We start from the raw sequence: 22001 nt of genomic DNA, 5'->3' as shown, positions 1-22001 counted from the left end.
CTTATTGTCACAAGTAGGCTTCAAATGAAGTTACTGTGAAAAGCCCCTCGTCGCCACATTCCGGCGCCTGTTCGGGGAGGTTGCTACGGGAATTGAACCCACACTGTCTTGGTCTGCTTTAAAAGCCAGCGCTTTAGCCCTGTGTGAAACCAGCCCCGATTCTTCCACCTGTTCTAATTTGTTCTTCCCCAGTTCCTCCTCCTCCCCTTGTTTTTCCTCCTGCATGCTCTGTTGACAGGTTTTCATTCAACATCTTGATCTTTGTTCCTGCACTAATTTCTCTCGTTCTTCCTCCAGTTTTCCCAATCCTCCTTCCCACTCCTCTCTCCCCTCCCTCTTCCTTTTCTCCTGCTATTTTCCTCTGACTCCTCTTCGTTCCCATCTCCAGTTTCTCTCCACGAGCTCAGGAGGAATCAGTTCTGATGAAAGGTTATCCCACAGAAACATTAACACTGCTCCCTCCCCCCACCTCCATCCCTGTGGTGCTGAGCTCCTCACCCCCCATGGCGGCGAGCCCAGCCCCATGCTACAGCACTGTGTGTTTCATTGTAAGTCTGCCTCTGCACAAAGTGAGCTGGTGAATGGGAATATCATTAAGTTCACTGAATTTATAGTGCAGAAGGAGGATATTCGGCCCATCGAGTCTTCACTGGCCCTTGGAAAGAGCATCTCACCCAAGCCCACATCTCCACCCTATTCCCATAACCCTACCTAACCTTTTTGGACACTAAGGGCAATTTAGCACGGCCAATCCACCTACCTGCACATCTTTGGACTGTGGGAGGAAATCGGAGCTCCCAGAGGAAACTCACTCTGACACGGGGAGAACGTGCAGACTCCACACAGACAGTCACTCAGCCGCGAATCGAACCTGGGACCCTGGAGGTGTGAAGCAACTGTGCTAACCACTGTGCTACCGTGCAGTACCAACTTCACATTGTGGATTCATGTGACTCTTCACAGAGCAGCACTTGGTCAATTTTTCCACGTTCCATATCATCTTATCTATAAATAAATCCACACTGTGGGTTTAGCCTGACCACATTGAAGTGACTGCAGAAGATGGTAGAACAACATTTTAGTGACACAAATCTATAGATTGTCCGATAACACTTAGAGTGCAGTTTAAGAACCAGACTGTGTAATGAGCATTCTGCAGTTCAATTTCTGCAGTATGATGAGACTGGAGTTGGGTGACGATACATAGAGTCCACCCCAATTTGAGATCCTGTCAGACGGTTAATATTCACAATAAATGTTAATGATGGGACTTTCATCTGTTACATCTGCTGGGTGTTCAGTATCATTGGATGGGGTGGGGTGGAAGTCTTGTGGGGGATGGGAGGTAAAAAGAGCTGCACTTTGCATGTTTTGAATTGATTCCTGATATATAGAACATAGAATTTACTGTGCAGAAAGAGACCATTTGGCCCATCAAGTCTGCACCGACCCTTGGAAAGATCACCCCACTTAAGCCCATCCATTCACCCCATCCCCGTAACCCCTCCTAATCTTTTGAGGACACTAAGGGCAATTTATCATGGCCAATCCACCTAACCTGCGCATCCTTTGGACTGTGGGACGAAACCGGAGCACCCGGAGGAAACCCACACAGCCACGAGGAGAACGTGCAGACTCTGCACAGACAGTGGCCCAAGCCAGGAATCGAAACTGGGACCCTGGAGCTGTGAAGTAACAGTGCTAACCACTGTGCTACCATGCCGCCCATCATAAATGCCTAGCATTTAGTGCCCATCCCTAGTTGCCCTCAAGAAGGTGGTGTAAACTGCCTTCTTGAACCGCTGCAGTCCATGTGGTGTAGGTACACCCACTGTGCTGTGAGGGAGGGAGTTCCAGGATTTTGTCCCAGCGTCAATGAAGGAACGGCGATATATTTCCAAGCCAGGATAGTGATGACATGGAGGGGAGCCTCCAGGTGGTGGGGTTCCCAGGTATCTGCTGCCCTTTGTCCATCTAGACGGTAGAAGTTGTTGGTTTGTAATGTACTGCTGAAGGAACCTTGGTGAATTCCTGCAATGCATATTGTAGATGGTACACACGGCTGCCACTGTGCGATGGTGGTGGAGGGAGGGAATGTTTGTGGAAGGGGTGCCAATTAAGCAAGCTGCTTTGCTCTGGATGATGTGGAGCCTCTCGAGTGTTATTGGAGCTGTATTGTCCAGGCAAATGGAGAGCATTCCGTCACACTCCTGACTTGGGCCTTGTAGATGGTGGACAGGCTTTGGGGAGTCAGGAGATGAGTTACTCGCCATAGGATTTGTTGTAGCTGTAACGGAACCACTTGGCGAGGGGAGAGGTTAGTACCAGAGCATAAATTTTCAAAACTCCAACAAGGCTATTGTTGGGATCCAGAGCCCAGGCAGTATCCAGTGCCTTCAAGAATTTCTTAATCATAGAAATCATAGACTCCCTACAGTGCAGAAGGAGGCCATTTGGCCCATCGAGTCTGCACTGACCCTTGTTCCGATAGAGCACCCTACCTAGGCCCAATCCCCACCCCATCCTCGTAACACCATCTAACCTTTGGCAATATTTGCATGGCCTATTCACCTACGCAACACATCTTTGGACTCGTGGGGTGAATTGAATTGGCTCAAGACTGACATCAGTGATGTTGGAGACCTAAGGAGGAGGCTGAGATTAATCACCCACTCGAAACACCTGGCTGAAGGTGTGAGATGTTATGGTGGCCATGAAGAACAGTGGGGATCATCAATAACTTTCCCCGTGGGCTTTGTGGAATATGAATTCCCCTTTCCCTGTGGGCAACACGGTAGCACAAGTGGATAGCACTGTGGCTTCACAGCGCCAGGGTCCCAGGTTCGATTCCCCACTGGGTCACTGTCTGTGCGGAGTCTGCATGTTCTCCCCGTGTCTGCGTGGGTTTCCTCCGGGTGCTCCGGTTTCCTCCCACAGTCCAAAGACGTGCAGGTTAGGTGGAGTGGCCATGACAAATTGCCCTTAGTGACCAAAAAGGTGAGATGGGGATATTGGGCTACGGGGATAGGATGGAAGTGAGTCTTAAGTGGGTTGGTGCAGACCTGATGGGCCGAATGGCCTCCTTCTGCACTGTATGTTTTATTAAGCGGGCGGTTGCTCACCCGATCGGAAATGTATGGCAATGGGAGCTTAAAACCCGCTGCTCCATCCCGGACTGACATCTCCGTGGGTCCCCAGGCTTGTAAGCCATGGCTGTGGTGTTTTTTGTTACTGCAACAAAGGGATTTGTTGTTGGAAGACTGGGCTTGACAGAGTTATTATATTGGCGACAAGGTATAAAGGCGAATTTTTCTGAGCAACCTTCGAAAATGAGTGATTTCTCCATGAAGAAACAAAGTGCCTCTCTTTGGTAAACTCGAACCCTGTGACATTATTGGAGAAGACTGGACCCAATACATGGAGTGAATGCGTTACTTCTTCCAGACTGATAACATTGTGGGAGATGAGAAGCAGAAAGTAATTCTGCTGACAGCATGTGGAGCCCTGACATTCAGTAAGATAAAACGCCTGACCTACGCAGGTGCCCCGACTCAGAAACGTTTTACAAACTCATAGACCTAGTGTGAAATCACTATGACCCAAAGCCCTCTATCATCCTCCAGAGATATCGCTTTAATACAGTGAGGAGGATCCTGGGTGAACCTGTCATTGAATTTTTAATCAGGCTGCGAAAACTGGCAGAACGTTGTGCATTTGGCCCATCCCTGACCGAGATATTGCGAGACAGATTGGTGTGCGGAATAAACAATGAGACAAATCAAAAAATAAGTTACTGGCAGAACCCAATCTGGATCTAAAAAAGCTATTTTTTTCTAGAGACAGACCTATCCCTGGAGAATGTAGAAAAAGGGCCTTCGGAGTGTTATGGGTCAGGGATTAGAGAATCCTAAAGTGTAACATGGAGTTCACCTGACCCACAACTTTTAATAGATTGTGGTATGGGGAGCACGCGGCCCACTCTACAGGTGTGGTACAGCAGAAATGGAAAAGTATTTTTAAAAACAAAACAATGTTTATTTTATGAACTCAAGTTAACCTTTTTAAAAGAAACAGTGAATATCTTAACAGCCATTAATTCAAAGATAACCCCAAAGAATACAACACTAAGTAATCCTTTAAGCTGTCCTTTTAACATCCAAAAGACTTAACAAACCTTTAAACAGGAGCACATTAGGTTCACATTCACTATTGAGAACATTTATAATTCTGAATTCACCAAATGATCCAGAGATAGTCTTTGGGTGGCAGAGATCAACAGGACAGTTCTTTGTTTAACTTCAGCTGCAGCTCACTGGAAAACCCAGACACACGCAAGCTTTTTCTCAAAGTGAAACTAAAAAGCGGAACCAGAGCTCAGCTCAACCTCACACTCTGACATCACTGCAGTAACATGAGCAGCTAACCATTTCTTAAAGCGACATTCTCATGACACCTCCCCCCAAGAAAATAAAAAACCCATCAACTTCAAGATGGTTTCATTTTCACCTTTTCGCCATCCTTTAAGAAATGCACACAGTAAATATACTTTTCGTTTCAAAAAAACAACACACGCAAACAGATATAATAATATAGTCCATTTTTTTTCTGATCTTCTTCCTCCAACTGAAACTCCTTCTCGATTGACAGTCTCTTTGAACAAGAAGGTCTCTGCATGATCCGTCCATTGCTCTATGCATCAGCATTTCTCTTTAAAGTCAGATACTTTAGTTCAATCTGATCACAGAGTCCCTTGTAATTCTCCAACACAGGAGCATTGGTTATCACAGCTTTCAGGTAGTCAAATGCCTGTCGAAAGTTCGCTGTCCATTGAAATTTTTGACCTTTCTCCAGCAAGTCCATCAGTGGAGCAATCACGCTACAAAATCTTTGCACTCGATCAAATCCACTCCATCAGATGTTTTAAATGTTCTTTCCATGTCTGGCTGAAAATTACCAGACCGTCGATGTATACCGCACAATTGGGTAATCCTGAAACAACTTCGTTAGTTAACCGTTGATATGTGGCTGGGGCGTTTTGCATGCCAAATGCTATAACTTTGAATTGGTATATACCATCTGGAGTCACAAAAGCTAAAATCTCCTTTGCCCTTTCGGATAAAGGTACCTGCCAGTAACCTTTAAGTAAATCCAATTTGGAAATAAATGCGGACTGTCCCACTTTCTCAATGCAATCCTTCAAACGTGGGATAGGATAAGAGTCCGTTCTTGTAACTGCATTAACCTTTCTATAGTCCGCACACAACCATTGGGTACCATCTGGTTTAGGTACCATCACTATGGGTGAGCTCCATTGGCTGCAACCCACTTCAATTATGCCATTTTTAAGCATACTCTCAATCTCTTTGTTAACCTGTGCCAATTTTAAAGGGTTAAGTCTATATGGATGTTGTTTGATTGGAACAGCATTTCCCACATCTACATCATGTATAGCCATTTTAGTACTTCCCAATTTATGTCTACAAACTTGCCCACGTGTTATCAATAACTCTTTCAGGTGAGTTCGTTTTTCCTCTGGAAGATAACTCAACAATTTATCCCAATTTTTAAGAACATCCTCATTTTCCAATTTAATTTGAGATATGTCAAATTCACAGTCATCTGTATTTGGTTCGTCACTTTGAGTTAGAATCATTAAACCCTCCTCCTTTTTCTCTCCTTCCCTTTCAAATTACCTTTTAAGCATATTCACATGACACACTCGGTGAGTCTTCCTTCTATCTGGTGTTTTTACCACATAATTCACCTCACTTAATTTCCTTTCAATCTGATAAGGTCCACAAAACCTAGCTTTTAAAGGCTCACCTACCACTGGTAACAACACTAAAACATTATCTCCACTGGCAAAACTACAAACTTTGGATTTCTTGTCCGCGACCCGTTTCATTACATTTTGTGCAACTTTCAAATGTTGTCTAGCCAATTCACCTGCTCTATTTAATCGTTCCCTAAAATTTGACATGTAATCCAATAATGTAAGTTCTGATTTCTCACCCTTAATCAACTTAAGTGGTCCTCTTACCTCATGACCAAAAATTAGTTCAAAAGGTTGACTAATTAGGTGCATCCCTAATTGGAAACAGTACGAATGGAATTCCTTTCTCCCAATCCTCTGGATAATCTTGACAATACGCCCTCAACATTGTCTTTAATGTCTGATACCACCTTTCTAACGCTCCCTGCGATTCTGGATGGTACACAGTTGATTTAAGTTGTTTTATTCCGAAGCTATCCATAACTTCTTTGAATAACTTTGAGGTAAAATTTGATCCTTGATCCGATTGTATTTCTGTGGGTAGTCCATATCTTGTAAAGAATTTAAGTGACTCCTCCACAATCTTTTTAGCTGTAATATTACATACTGGAATGGCCTCTGGAAACCTAGTAGACACATCCATTATAGTCAAAAGATATTGATTCCCACTTTTTGTTTTAGGAAGCGGTCCTACACAACCAATTAGGACCTTGTAAAAGATTCCTCAAATGCTGGAATGGGTACTAAGGGCGCTGGTTTTATCACTGCTTGAGGTTTCCTTATCACTTGACATGTGTGATATGATTGGCAAAATTTAACTACATCTTTATGTAGTCCAGGCCAATAAAAATGTTTCTGGATTTTAGCTTGAGTTTTCCTTATTCCCAAATGACCTCCCACTGGTACCTCATGTGCAACTCGCAACACCTCCTTTCTATACCCTACCGCCAATACTACTTGATGAACTTCTGCCCACTTTTCATCCGCCTGCATATGTAAAGGTCTCCATTTTCTCATCAAGACATCACTTTTATGGTAATAACACTCTGGTATACACTCAGATTCCTCTTCCGTATATGCTATCTGATACATCCGTTTTATTTTTATATCTGTTGTAACTCCGCCAATTTTCCTGAACTAAAAATATCCACCTCATCCTCCACCTGTTCTTGTTCTTTTTCAACCATCTGATCAAAAATCGTTTCTGATAATTGCACTTCAACTTCATCTTCACTCTTTGATTTCTCCTCTTGTCTTGACCTGTGACTTTGCGACCTTGATACTACACAATCCGTAAAAATCCCAGGATATTCGTCCTTCAACACTTCAGTTGTCTGATCTTCCACTGGCTTCTCAACCACTGTAGGCATCACTCCCACGTGCGATCTAGCTATATCATTACCCAAGATCAACTGTATTCCTGGACAAGATATTTTCTCTATTACTCCTACTACCACTTCACCACTCTTCACTGGACTTTCCAACCTTACCTTATATAATGGAATGCTACTCCTCTCACCCTGAATTCCACATATTACCACCTTCTCTGGCAACAGTCTTCCCAACCTACATAACTCCTCATCTCTTACCATTAAAGATTGACTAGCTCCCGTATCTCTTAAAATTGTGACTTCTTTACCTGCTCCTCCTGATACACATGAGTAAACTTTACCCACAGAAGTAAATTCTTTAAAGACATCTGGCACCTTCTTATCAATCACCTCTTGAACAGTCTGTACAATCTTTTGCACCTCCTTCGCTATCCTTGGGCTTTCCTTTACCACTTTAACAAATCCACTGTCTTACCCTGTTTCACCACATCAGCCTTCCCAGTGCTTTTCTTCAACCACCAACACTGTGACTTTACATGGCCTAGTTTATTACAGTGAAAACATTTGAAACTTTTCATTTCTTTTCCACCCTCCTGGATTTTTAAAAAAATCTGAGGTACACTCTCCTTATTATCTCCTATTAGATCACCTTTACCTTTACCACTTGAGTATTTCTCATATCCCCAGTTTCTATCCCTCACAGGCTGAAACTGATGTCGGAAACCAAGCTTTGATTTATGAACTAATTCATAATCATCTGCCATTTCTGCTGCTAATCTCGCAGTTTTAACCCTCTGCTCTTCCACATGAGTTCTCACTTCATCAGGAATTGAAATTTTAAACTCCTCCAAAAGTATAATTTCTCTTGAGAGCTTCATACGTTTGGTCTATTTTCAAAGCCCTTATCCACCTATCAAAATTACTCTGTTTGAGCCTTTCAAACTCCATGTATGCTTGACCAAAATCTTTCCTTACATTTCTAAACCTTTGTCTGTAAGCTTCAGGCACTAGTTCATATGCACCTAAGATGGATTTTTTCACCTCCTCATACGTCCCAGATACCTCCTCCAGTAGTGATGCAAACACTTCACTCGCCCTACCTACCAGCTTTGTTTGAATCAGTAATACCCACATGTCCTTTGGCATTTCATTTGTTCAGCTACCTTCTCAAATGAAATGAAAAAGGCTTCTACCTCCTTCTCGTCAAACCTTGGCAATGCTTGGACATATTTAAATAGATCCCCACCTATCCCCACTCACATAGCCTTCGACTATGTCGTTCTTTCTCACTATCCTCATCACTATCATCCAACTGTACGTTTCCCTTTACGTCTGCCAATTTTAACTGACTGTCATGTTTCATGGCCATTTTCTGAAGTTCAAACTGTCTTTTTATCATTTTCCCTGATCTTTACCCCCCTTCTTTTTCTTTTTGTTCTGCTAGGGCTATTCTTTCTTTCCTCCTTTCTTCTCTCTCCTTTTCTTTGTCCTCTCTATCTCTCTCTCTTTTTGTTTATCCTCTCTTTCGTATTCAAGCTGCTTTCATTCTTTCTCATGTTCCATTTGTTTAATTTGTAACTGAATTTTTGCCATTTCCAATGAGTCAAACTGTATCTCAGGCAACTTTAAATGCTTAACCACCGCCATAATTACCTCATCTTTTTGCATTTTGTCAGGTAATGTTAACTGCAATGTTTTTGCCAAATCTAACAGTCTGCTTTTAGTCTCTGTCTGTAAGGTCCTGCGTGTGACTGCCTCCACCCCCAAAAACCCTGAGCCTGTGAAAGAGCCATTGTCCACACACACTCCCCACTTTATGATGAACGTCGTGCAGTGGATGTGATGCACATGGATTTTAGAAAAAAGTTTGCAAGGTGTGGCTCTGAGGCAGCGCAGACGGGGAGAAGTTGCTGAACACAGCGGGTCTGGTGGCCTGAAGTGCATATGTTTTAATGCAAGGAGCATTACGGGTAAGGCAGATGAACTTAGAGCTTGGATTACTACTTGGAACTATGATGTTGTTGCCATTACAGAGACCTGGTTGAGGGAAGGGCAGGATTGGCAGCTAAACGTTCCAGGATTTAGATGTTTCAGGCGGGATAGAGGGGGATGTAAAAGGGGAGGCGGAGTTGCGCTACTTGTTCAGGAGAGTATCACAGCTATACAGCGAGAGGACACCTCAGAGGGCAGTGAGGCTATATGGGTAGAGATCAGGAATAAGAAGGGTGCAGTCACAATGTTGGGGGTATACTACAGGCCTCCCAACAGCCAGCGGGAGATAGAGGAGCAGATAGGTAGACAGATTTTGGAAAAGAGTAAAAACAACAGGGTTGTGGTGATGGGAGACTTCAACTTCCCCAATATTGACTGGGACTCACTTAGTGCCAGGGGCTTAGACGGGGCAGAGTTTGTAAGGAGCATCCAGGAGGGCTTCTTAAAACAATATGTAAACAGTCCAACTAGGGAAGGGGCGGTACTGGACCTGGTATTGGGGAATGAGCCCGGCCAGGTGGTAGATGTTTCAGTAGGGGAGCATTTCGGTAACAGTGACCACAATTCAGTAAGTTTTAAAGTACTGGTGGACAAGGATAAGAGTGGTCCGAGGATGAATGTGCTAAATTGGGGGAAGGCTAATTATAACAATATTAGGCGGGAACTGAAGAACATAGATTGGGGGCGGATGTTTGAGGGCAAATCAACATCTGACATGTGGGAGGCTTTCAAGTGTCAGTTGAAAGGAATACAGGACAGGCATGTTCCTGTGAGGAAGAAAGATAAATACGGCAATTTTCGGGAACCTTGGATGACGAGTGATATTGTAGGCCTCGTCAAAAAGAAAAAGGAGGCATTTGTCAGGGCTAAAAGGCTGGGAACAGACGAAGCCTGTGTGGCATATAAGGAAAGTAGGAAGGAACTTAAGCAAGGAGTCAGGAGGGCTAGAAGGGGTCATGAAAAGGCATTGGCAAATAGGGTTAAGGAAAATCCCAAGGCTTTTTACACTTACATAAAAAGCAAGAGGGTAGCCAGGGAAAGGGTTGGCCCACTGAAGGATAGGCAAGGGAATCTATGTGTGGAGCCAGAGGAAATGGGCGAGGTACTAAATGAATACTTTGCATCAGTATTCACCAAAGAGAAGGAATTGGTAGATGTTGAGTCTGGAGAAGGGGGTGTAGATAGCCTGAGTCACATTGTGATCCAAAAAGACGAGGTGTTGGGTGTCTTAAAAAATATTAAGGTAGATAAGTCCCCAGGGCCGGATGGGATCTACCCCAGAATACTGAAGGAGGCTGGAGAGGAAATTGCTGAGGCCTTGACAGAAATCTTTGGATCCTCGCTGTCTTCAGGGGATGTCCCGGAGGACTGGAGAATAGCCAATGTTGTTCCTCTGTTTAAGAAGGGTGGCAGGGATAATCCCGGGAACTACAGGCCGGTGAGCCTTACTTCAGTGGTAGGGAAATTACTGGAGAGAATTCTTCGAGACAGGATCTACTCCCATTTGGAAGCAAATGGACGTATTAGTGAGAGGCAGCACGGTTTTGTGAAGGGGAGGTCGTGTCTCACTAACTTGATAGAGTTTTTCGAGGAGGTCACTAAGATGATTGATGCAGGTAGGGCAGTAGATGTTGTCTATATGGACTTCAGTAAGGCCTTTGACAAGGTCCCTCATGGTAGACTAGTACAAAAGGTGAAGTCACACGGGATCAGGGGTGAACTGGCAAGGTGGATACAGAACTGGCTAGGCCATAGAAGGCAGAGGGTAGCAATGGAGGGATGCTTTTCTAATTGGAGGGCTGTGACCAGTGGTGTTCCACAGGGATCAGTGCTGGGACCTTTGCTCTTTGTAGTATATATAAATGATTTGGAGGAAAATGTAACTGGTCTGATTAGTAAGTTTGCAGACGACACAAAGGTTGGTGGAATTGCGGATAGCGATGAGGACTGTCTGAGGATACAGCAGGATTTAGATTGTCTGGAGACTTGGGCGGAGAGATGGCAGATGGAGTTTAACCTGGACAAATGTGAGGTAATGCATTTTGGAAGGGCTAATGCAGGTAGGGAATATACAGTGAATGGTAGAACCCTCAAGAGTATTGAAAGTCAAAGAGATCTAGGAGTACAGGTTCACAGATCACTGAAAGGGGCTACACAGGTGGAGAAGGTAGTCAAGAAGGCATACGGCATGCTTGCCTTCATTGGCCGGGGCATTGAGTATAAGAATTGGCAAGTCATGTTGCAGCTGTATAGAACCTTAGTTAGGCCACACTTGGAGTATAGTGTTCAATTCTGGTCGCCACACTACCAGAAGGATGTGGAGGCTTTAGAGAGGGTGCAGAAGAGATTTACCAGAATGTTGCCTGGTATGGAGGGCATAAGCTATGAGGAGCGATTGAATAAACTCGGTTTGTTCTCACTGGAACGAAGGAGGTTGAGGGGCGACCTGATAGAGGTATACAAAATTATGAGGGGCATAGACAGAGTGGATAGTCAGAGGCTTTTCCCCAGGGTAGAGGGGTCAATTACTAGGGGGCATAGGTTTAAGGTGAGAGGGGCAAAGTTTAGAGTAGATGTACGAGGCAAGTTTTTTACGCAGAGGGTAGTGGGTGCCTGGAACTCGCTACCGGAGGAGGTAGTGGAGGCAGGGACGATAGGGACATTTAAGGGGCATCTTGACAAATATATGAATAGGATGGGAATAGAAGGATACGGACCCAGGAAGTGTAGAAGATTGTAGTTTAGTCGGGCAGTATGGTCGGCACGGGCTTGGAGGGCCGAAGGGCCTGTTCCTGTGCTGTACATTTCTTTGTTCTTTTGTTCTTTGTTCTTTGTCCCACATGATAGATTGTTCAAAAAAGTAAAAGCCCATGGATTACAGAGCAATGTGACAAACTAGATAAAAAGTTGGCTTATTAACAGGAAAAAAAGGGTAATAGTCAATGGCTGCCCTTGCAAATAGAAAGCTGTTTCAAGTGGGGTTCCACAGGCTCGGTGTTGGAACTCTTACTGTTTGTGTTCTATATTAACGATTTGGACGTGAATGTGGGGAGCGCAGTTGGAAAATTTGCAGATGACCCAAAACTTGGCAGAGTGGTGGACATTGTAGAGGACAGCTATAACCTTCAAAACAATATAGATGGGTTGGTGGAGTGGGCAATAAAATGGCAGATGGGATTTAACACCGAGAAGTATGAGGTCATGTATTTAGGGGGATCGGATAGTTGTAGGGAGTACACAGTAAATGGGAATATACTAAGATGGATGGATGAAGTGAGAGATCTTGGCGTACAAGTACACCGGTCCGAAAGGCAGCAGTTCAAGTGGACATGGTTGTAAAGAAAGCATCTGGTGTGCTGTCCTTCATTGGCAGAGGTATAGAATCTAAAAGTAAGGATATAATGTTGGAATTGTATAAAACAATGCTGAGGGCAGCACGGTGGCACAGTGGTTAGCACTGTGGCCTCACACCGTTGAGGTCCCAGGTTCGATCCCAGCTCTGGGTCACTGTCTGTGTGAAGTTTGCACATTCTCCCCATTGTTTGCGTGGGTTCTACCCCCACAACCCAAAAGATGTACAGGGTAGGTGCGCTGAATTGCCCCTTAATTGGAAAAAAATGAATTGGGTATTCTAAATTATAAAAAAAGAAAAACAAAATTATAAAAATAAATTTTGAAATAAAATGATATAAATTACAAAACACTGCTGCAGTTCTGGTCGCCACATTATAGGAAGGACGTTATTACTCTGGAGAGAGTGCAGAGGAGATTTACAAGAATGTTGCCAGGGCTAGAAAAGTGTGGAGAGATTGGATAGGTTGGGGTTATTTTCCTTTCGAACAAAGAAGGGTGACTTAATTGAGGTATACAAAATTATGAGTGAAAGTGATATAGTGAACACGATAAAATTGTTTCCCTTGGTGGAGAATTCTAGAACAAGAGGACATAGATTCAAGATACGTGGCAGAAAATGTAGAGGGGATTGAGAAGAACGTTTTTACACAGAGGGTAGTGGGAGTCTGGAATTCGTTGCCCGAGTTGGCAGAGACCCGAAACTATTTTAGAAAGTACCTGGACCTGCACTTTGTGATGTGACCGGGCGCAGAAAGGGGGATTGATAATAATAATAATCTTTATTGCCACAAGTAGGCTTACATTAACACTGCAATGACGTTACTGTGAAAAGCCCCTAGTCACCACATTCCGGAGCCTGTTGGGTACACGAAGGGAGAATTCAGAATGTCCAAATTACCTAACAGCACATCTTTCAAGACTTGTGGGAGGAAACCGGAGCACCCGGAGGAAACCCACGCTGATACAGGGAGGACGTACAGACTCCGCACAGACAGTGACCCAAGCCGGGAATCGAACCTGGGGCCCTGCCGCTGTTAAGCCACAGTGCTAACCATTGTGCCACCGTGCTGCCCTCAGCAGTGTTTTATACAATTCCAACATTATATCCTTACTTTTATATTCTACACCGATTAGAAAGGCCTCGGACTGCTGTGGACAAGATGGCCAAATGGCCTCCTTCTGTGCTTTAACTTTTCTATGGTTCTGTGACTGTAGAACTTTGGACTGTTCTGTTGTTTGTCAGTTTGCTGAATGCTGCCACTGTAGTTAAGCATGTTTTCCTGTGTTGTCGCTTCAGCAGTTTTCAGCTCATGTTTAAGCTATGTCTGGTGCTGCTCCAGACAAGTTCCCCTGCACTCCTCATTGGACAAGGGTTGATCACCTGTCTTTGCAGTTCTTAGATTGGCCTCCATCTGACAATTTAAATGCAGATACCTCGGTAATCTGGTAACGTGCTTAGTTAGACTTTATCTGGTAACCTGCTTAGTTAGACTTTATCTGGTAACCTGCTTAGTTAGACTTTATCTGGTAAACTGCTTAGTTGGACTTTATCTGGTAACGTGCTTAGTTAGACTTTATCTGGTAACGTGCTTAGTTGGACTTTATCTGGTAACCTGCTTAGTTAGACTTTATCTGGTAAACTGCTTAGTTGGACTTTATCTGTTGGGAGATAAAAGGTGCTCAATTGTCTTGAGAGTTGCAATTGGAATATCATGGAATGAGGAGAGTGTTTTTTTCTTAGACCATGAGACCACAAGATGTAGGAGGAGAAGTAGGCCACTCGGCCCATCGAGTCTGCTCTGCCATTCAATGAGATCATGACTGATTTGATATGATAATCCTCAACTCCACTTTCCCACCTTATCCCCATAATCCTTGAATCCCATAGTGATTAAAAATCTGTCTATCTCAACCTTGAACATACTGAACAATCCGGCCTCTGTAGCCCTCAACAATAAAGAATCTCACAAACTCACTACCTTCTGAAACTGTTCCCTAAAAGTAAGCTGTAATAAGCAGGAGAAACCTGCACTGTTCAGAGATGGGTGAAATGGAAGAAACATAGAAATAGAAACATGGGAAAAATAGGAGCAGGAGGAGGCCTTTCGACCTTCAAGCCCGCTCCAACATTCACTATGATTACGGCTAATCATCCAACTCAATAGCCGAATCCCGCTTTTCCACATATACTTTGATCCCGTTTGTCCCGAGTGCTATATCTAACTGCTTCTTGAAACCATACAATGCTTTGGACTCAACTACTTCCTGCGGTAATGAATTCCACAGGCTCACCACTCTCTGGGTGAAGAAATTTCTCCACTATTGGGAACATCCTTCCTGCATCAACCTTGTCCAGTCCTGTTAGAATTTTATAGGTTTCTATGAGAAACCACTCATTCTTCTGAACTCCAGCGAATACAATCCTAACCGATTCAATCTCTCCTCGTACGTCAGTACTGCCATCACTGGAGTCAATTTGGTAAACCTTCGCTGCACTCCCCCTATAGCTAGAACATCCTTCCTCAGATAAGGAGACCAAGATTGTACACAATATTTCAGGTGTGGCCTCAGCAAGGTCCTGTATAATTGCAGCAAAACATCCCTGCTCCTGTACTCGAATCCTCTAACTATGAAGGCCAACATACCATTTGCCTCTTTACCGCCTGCTGCACCTGCATGCTTACCTTCAGTGGCTGGTGTACGAGGACACCCAGGTCTCGTTGTACATTCCCCTCTCCCAATTTATGCCCACGCAATAACAGCCTGTCTTCTTGTTTTTGCTACCAAAGTGGATAACCTCGCATTTATCCAAATTATATGGCATCTGCCATTCATTTGCCCACCCACTCAACTTGTCTAAATCACACTGAAGGATCTTTGCATCCTCCTCACAGCTCACCCTCCCACTCAACCAGATGTCATCTGCAAATTTGGAGATATGTCATTTTGTTCCCTCATCTAAATCATGAATATATAGTGGGCAGCACGGTAGCATTCTGGATAGCACAATTGCTTCACAGCTCCAGGGTCCCAGGTTCGATTCTGGCTTGGGTCACTGTCTGTACGGAGTCTGCACATCCTCCCCGTGTGTGCGTGGGTTTCCTCCGGGTGCTCCGGTTTCCTCCCACAGTCCAAAGATGTGCAGGTTAGGTGGATTGGCCATGATAAAATTGCCCTTAGTGTCCAAAATTGCCCTTAGTGTTGGGTGGAGTTACTGGGTTATAGGGATAGGGTGGAGGTGTTGACCTTGGGTGGGGTGCTCTTTCCAAGAGCCGGTGCAGACTCGATGGGCCGAATGGCCTCCTTCTGCACTGTAAATTCTATGAATATATTGTGAATAGCTGGGGTCCCAGCACAAATCCCCACTTGTCACTGCCTACCAATTCTGAAAAAGACCTGTTAATTCACAGAATGATAGAATTTACAGTGCAGAAGGAGGTCATTTTTCCGATCGAGTCTGCACCGGCCCTTGGAAGAACACCGTACTTAAGCCCATAACTTCAACTTCAACCTATCCACATAACCCAAAAACCCTACCTAACCTTTTGGACCCAAAGGGGCAATTTAGCATGGCCAATCCACCTAACCTGTACATCTTTCTACTGTGGGAGGAAACTGGAGAACCCTGAGGAAATCCATGCAGACACAGGGAGAAAGTACAAGCTCCACGCAGTCACCCAAGGCCAGAATTGATCCTGGGTCCTTGGAGCTGTGAGGCAGCAATGCTAACCACTGTGCCACCGTGCTGCCCTCTTTGTTTCCTGTCTGCCAACCAGTTTTCTATCCATTTCAATACACTACCCCAATCCCATTTGCTTTAATGTTACACGCTAATCTTTTATGCGGGACTTTATTGAAAGCCGTCTAAAAGTCCAAATATACCACATCCACTGGCTCCCCTTCATCAATTCTATGAGTTACATCCTCAAAGAATTCCAGTAGATTTGTCAAGCATGATTTCCCCTTCATAAATCCAAGCTGAATCTGTCCGATCCTGCCACTGTTTTCTAAGTGCTCTGCTATGAAACCTTAGATAATGGATTCTAGAATTTTCCCTACTACTGACGTCAGGCTTACTGGTCTATAATTTCCTGCTTTCTCTCAACCTCCCTTTTTAAATAGTGGAGTTACATTAGCCACCCTACAATCTGCAGGAACTGTTCCGCAGTCTATAGAATCCTGGAAGGTGACCACAATGCATCCACTATTTCTAGAGCCACCTCCTCTAGGGAGCTCTAGGGAGGAGATAGCAAGTGATGTGGAAAATTAAAATGTAGGATAATCATAGAATCATAGAATTTACAGTGCAGAAGGAGGCCATTCGGCCCATCGAGTCTGCACCGGCTCTTGGAAAGAGCACCCTGCTCAAGGTCCACACCTCCACCCGATCCCCATAACCCAGTAACCCCACCCAACACTAAGGGCAATTTTTGGACACTATGGGCAATTTAGCATTGCCAATTCACCTAACCCGCACATCTTTGGACTGTGGGAGGAAACCGGAGCACCCGGAGGAAACCCACTCACACACGGGGAGGATGTGCAGACTCCGCACAGACAGTGACCCAAGCCGGAATCGAACCTGGGACCCTGGAGCTGTGAAGCATTTGTGCTATCCACAATGCTACCGTGCTGCCAATAATAATCGCTTATTGTCACAAAGAGGCTTCAATGAAGCTACTGTGACAAGCCCCTAGTCGCCACATTCCAGCGCCTGTTCAGGGAGGCCAGTACAGGAATTGAACTCGCGCTGCTGGCCTTGTTCTGCATTCCAAACCAGCTGTTTAGCCCACTGTACTAAACAAGCCGCTAAATGTTTCAGTTTCGAGTTAAGAGGTAACCTTGTGACAAAACTCAGAGCCTCGTCCAGTTACCAGCTGTATTACTATAGCGCAGTGGAGAATAAGTCCCAGAATCATTTAAACGGCTGAATTCTGTGTCTCTGGGGTGTCTCTGAATAAATGGGCTGAATGGCCTTCCTCGTCTAATTGCATGAGTCAAAGTTTCCTGTCTGCGCATGATTCAGAACCACCTTGTGTGTGTCATATCACCAAGCCATCCTCTTATCTCCAACTCTGTTCTCTCCCTGCCTCTTGCTGTTTCCTTCAGTCACACCAGAGGTGTGGAATCGCTTGTTTTATTCTGACCTCAACGTTGTCCCTCTCATAACCTAATTCACTAAAACTCCTTTCTTTCATCTCTCTTATTCCCCATATCCAGCCTCTCAAACCAATAGCTACATCTGTCCTGTTGGCTAAATATTTTTATGTGCTCTTTGCTGGTCTCAGTAGTCGCAAACTGGTCAAAGCATTTATCCTTTCCTTCACCCACACAAAGACACTTATTTACAGATTCCCAATCTCCAATTGCATCGCCGAGCACACACTGGTAGCCAAGTTCCGCACGCATGAGGATGGCCTCAACCGGGATCTTGAGCTCATGTCACATTACATGTAACCTCCACCACACTGCCCGGGTTTACAGAGTCCTACTAACTCCTGGCTTGAGACAATTCACACCTCGATTACCTGTGATTATCACTCACACTGTTTGTATCTATAAAGACTGGTTTACCTGTAAAGACTCACATTCCAACCATTCTTCACCTTCCAATCTGTAATTAGCTTGCAATTGTGTCTCTCCTATATATACTGTGTTTGTGAACCTGCCTCCACTTCACCTGATGAAGGAGCAGTGCTCCAAAAGCTTGTGATTTCAAATAAACCTGTTGGACTTTAACCTGGTGTGAGACTTTTTACTGGGATCAACATAGTGAACCTTCTCTGGACTGCCTCCAATGTCAGTATATCTTTCTTTAGATAAGGGGACCAAAACTGTTCACAAGTGGTATAACTCGTCCCTTGTATAGTTTTAGCAAGACTTCAATATTTTTATATTCCATTACCTTTGAAATACATTCCATTTACCTTCCCTATTACCTGCTGAACTTGCATGCTAACTTTTTGTGACTTTTGCACCAGGACCCCAAATCACTCTGTGCTGCTCCTTTCTGCAGTCTCTCTCTCTATTTAAATAATATTCAGCTCATTTATTCCTCCGTAGACTCTTTGTGTCATCCTCACCACTTGCCTTTCCACCTATCTTTGTGTCAACCGTAAACTCTCAATAGTACATTCACTTCCCTCGTCCAAGTCATTGATATATATTGTAAATATATCAATGACTTGGACGAGGGATGGATGAAGGGGAACCAGTAGATGTAACATATTTTGATTTCCAAAAAGCATTCAATAAAGAATTACACAAGGCCAATAAGATAAAAGCCCATAGGGGGTACTATATTAGTGTGGACAGACAATTGGCTCACTGGTAGAAGACAGAAAGTTAGGATAAGGGAGACATTTTCAGGATGGCAAGTGGTGAGGATGACACAAAGAGTCCATGGAGGGAAATAGGTTGTGCGAGTGGGCAAAAACTTGGCACATGGAAGATAATGCAGGAAAATGTGACGTCAAGTACTTTGGTAGGAAGAATAAATGAGCTGAGTACTACCCTCATAGTTTATTTTCTCCCTCTTTATATTTTCGTCACCATTTTGATTTTAAAAACTTTCCCAATCCCCTGGCTTTCAACTAACCTTTGCCATATTGTAAATTTTTTCTTTCCGTTTTTTACTATCCTTAACTTCCTTGGTTGGTTTATCCCCTTCCTAGAATCCTTCTTCCTCCCTGGGATGTATCCTTGTTGCGAATCATGAACTATTTTCATAAATGTCTGCCATTGCGATTCACCATCTTTTCTGCTTCCCACTCTACTCCAGCCAACTCTGCCCTCATTCCTTTGTAATTACCTTATTTTAAAAAATAATCTTTATTGTCACAAATAGGCTTACATTAACACTGCAATGAAGTTACTGTGAAAAACCCCCAGTCGCCACATTACGGCGCCTGTTCAGGTACACAGAGGGAGAATTCGGAATGTCCAAATTACCTAACAGCGTGTCTTTCGTGACTTGTGGGAGGAAACCGGAGCACCTGCTGGAAACCCACGCAGACACAAGGAAAAAGTGCAGATTCCACACAGGCAGCGATCTAAGCCGGGAATCGAACCTGGGATCCAGGAGCAAGAAGCAACAGTGCTACCCACTGTGCCACCGTGCTGCCCACAAGTTTAGCACTGTTGTTTCTGACCCAGATGTTCACTCTCACGCTAAATTCTAACATGCTATGGTCACTGTTTCCTAAGGGATCTTTTACTCTGAGATTGTTTATGAACCATGCCCCATTATACATTACCAGAACCAAAATAGCCTGATCCCTGGTTGGATCCACAACATCTTGTTCTAGGAAACTTCCCCAAATACTCTCTATTAATTCTTCCTCATGGCCTGCTAATTTGATTTTCCCAATCCACATGAAGATTAAAGTCACCCATTATTAAAATACTACCTTTTTTTTAACATGGCCTAATTATCTCCTAATTTATGCTGTGTCTTACAGTATAGTTACTGTTAGGGGGCCTATAGACTACTCCTACTAGTGTCTTCTTCCCCCTTGTTATTTCTTACCTCTACATCTTCCGATCCAAGATCGTTTCTTATTCCATCTTGTACCAACTACCCCACCACCCTTTCTTTCCTGTCTGTCCTTAATATTTAGCTTCCAGCTTTGATCTCCTTGTAACCACATCTCTGTTATGACCATAAGACCTGTAAGGATCCTTCTGTTTAAACCCCATTTGTTCCATGTTTTCCACTTTTATACCATTTTTGCTATTAGAATTTTTATCCATGGATAACTTTAATGCAGACTTTACCTTTAATTCAGGCTGGAGAGATCAGTGATGACTCAGCTTGACTGACTTGGATGGCAGCCAATGAACTGGCTCGAAATGCTGGGCTTTGCCGGTAACCAGTGGTGATTGGTTCTGATTTCTCTGGAATGTTTCTTTCTTCCCGGTAAACAACCCCTGGGTTGTTTCAGATTTGTTTTTGGTTCAGAAGCTCAGAAGAAACATCTCTCTCTGATATGATGAAATCGCTCTGAAAATGCAGTGTAAGAACTCTTCTCTTTCTCCAGTAAGGCTGGGTGGCATTTTATTGAAATTGCAAAGGACTGAGGTTAGAACTCGGACTGGAAGATGGGTTTGATGTGGGACATAGCGTCTTTACAGAGAAGTAGTCTTGAAGGTGGACCTTTGTGTTGAAGGCCCAGTTTAATGAAGGCCAAAATGTCTCTCCAAAACAAATCCTATGGCCTGTGAGTACTGAATGAATGTTTCTGCAAGAAGACCATCACCAACTGTGCACTAGTGGCTTTGATCAGTCAGCATGCTGGGGGACAGCTTATTGCAAAGAAGTCAACATCGAAAGCAAGGATTCTTATCTTTCTTTTACTTTCATCTTTATTATTTTACCTGTTTCTACCCCTCTGTGTTTGTCTATCATGTGTGTGTGGATAGAGGGTGGGACTGGTAAAGAGGATAGTAGATTAGCTTGCTTATTATCCAGCTGAAATTACTGCATGGTCCATCTTGTTTCTGTCATAAATGAACAGTAATTGTTTCAACTTCCAAACTTGGTGACTGCACATTATTGGGCAGCCAAGGGCCAAATATTTCAAGATTTTTAAAAACAAATTATTGGTTAATTCACTTGTTTTGGGACTCCAGGACCTGTTAGGTTGGAATCGACCACGCACTAGCCCAGGATGTCGTAACAGACCATACCCATTAACTTCAATTTGTGTCGCTAAGTCATTAATTTTGTGCCAAATACTACATGCATTTAAGTAAAGAGCCAACGTTTTGCTTCTTTTACCATTTTTCCTCCTTTGACCCGATTTGCTGTTTTTGCCAATGTTTGTACACTCTGTCCCTTCCTGTCACACTCTGGGCATCATTTCTTCCTTCAGGGGATGTGGGTATTGCTGGCTGGGCCAGCATTTGTGGCCCATCCCTAACTGCCCTGGAACTGAGTGGTTTGTTCGGCCATTTCAGAGGGCAGTTAAGAGTTACCCACATTGCTGAGGGTCTGGAGTCGCATGTAGTCCAGACCAGGTCAGGACAGCAGATTTCCCAAAAGGATATTAGTGAACCAGATGGGTGTTCATTAATGGCGACAATTGAAAATGGTTTCATGGTCACCCGTAGACAATTAATTCCAATTTTTTTATTGATTTCAAATATCACTATCTGCCATGGCATGATTCGAACTCGAACCCCCAAAGCATGACTCTGGGTCTTTGGATTTGTAGTCCAGTGACAATACCACACCCTACTGCCTCTCCTTTGACACCATTATCAGTGTTCCTCACGGAATCGACCAGCTAGGCGACATTCAACGAAGCTTTCTTGCCCCTTATTTGTTTGATCTCACTTCCTGCTTCCTGTTGGTGTCTTCCTGCAGGGCTACATGTGGAAGAAAGGTCACGTTCGACGAAACTGGAATGAGCGCTGGTTTGTCCTGAAGACTTCCCACATTCACTATTATGTAAATGAGGACCTCAAGGAGAAGAAGGGGGAAATTCAACTCGATATGGACAGCAAAGTTGAGGTAAAAACCACGGAGAATAGACTGACATGTCAGACAT

The 22001-nt window shown here is 44.0% G+C and overlaps 1 protein-coding gene across 3 annotated transcripts in view; it reads left to right on the top strand.

Annotated features, from left to right (window-relative positions):
- LOC140396111 (differentially expressed in FDCP 6 homolog) overlaps positions 1-22001 on the top strand; it is a 176986-nt gene that overhangs the window by 57965 nt on the left and 97020 nt on the right. For all 3 annotated transcript variants that reach the window (XM_072484229.1, XM_072484228.1, XM_072484230.1), the window contains one exon: positions 21818-21964. In XM_072484229.1, the coding sequence (XP_072340330.1) occupies positions 21818-21964 (147 nt within the window). The remainder of the gene's footprint in view (positions 1-21817; positions 21965-22001) is intronic.

This window comes from Scyliorhinus torazame, chromosome 19 (assembly GCF_047496885.1).
Source record: "Scyliorhinus torazame isolate Kashiwa2021f chromosome 19, sScyTor2.1, whole genome shotgun sequence".
Taxonomy (NCBI): Eukaryota; Metazoa; Chordata; class Chondrichthyes; order Carcharhiniformes; family Scyliorhinidae; genus Scyliorhinus; species Scyliorhinus torazame.
This window is presented reverse-complemented; position numbering and strand designations above follow the sequence as displayed.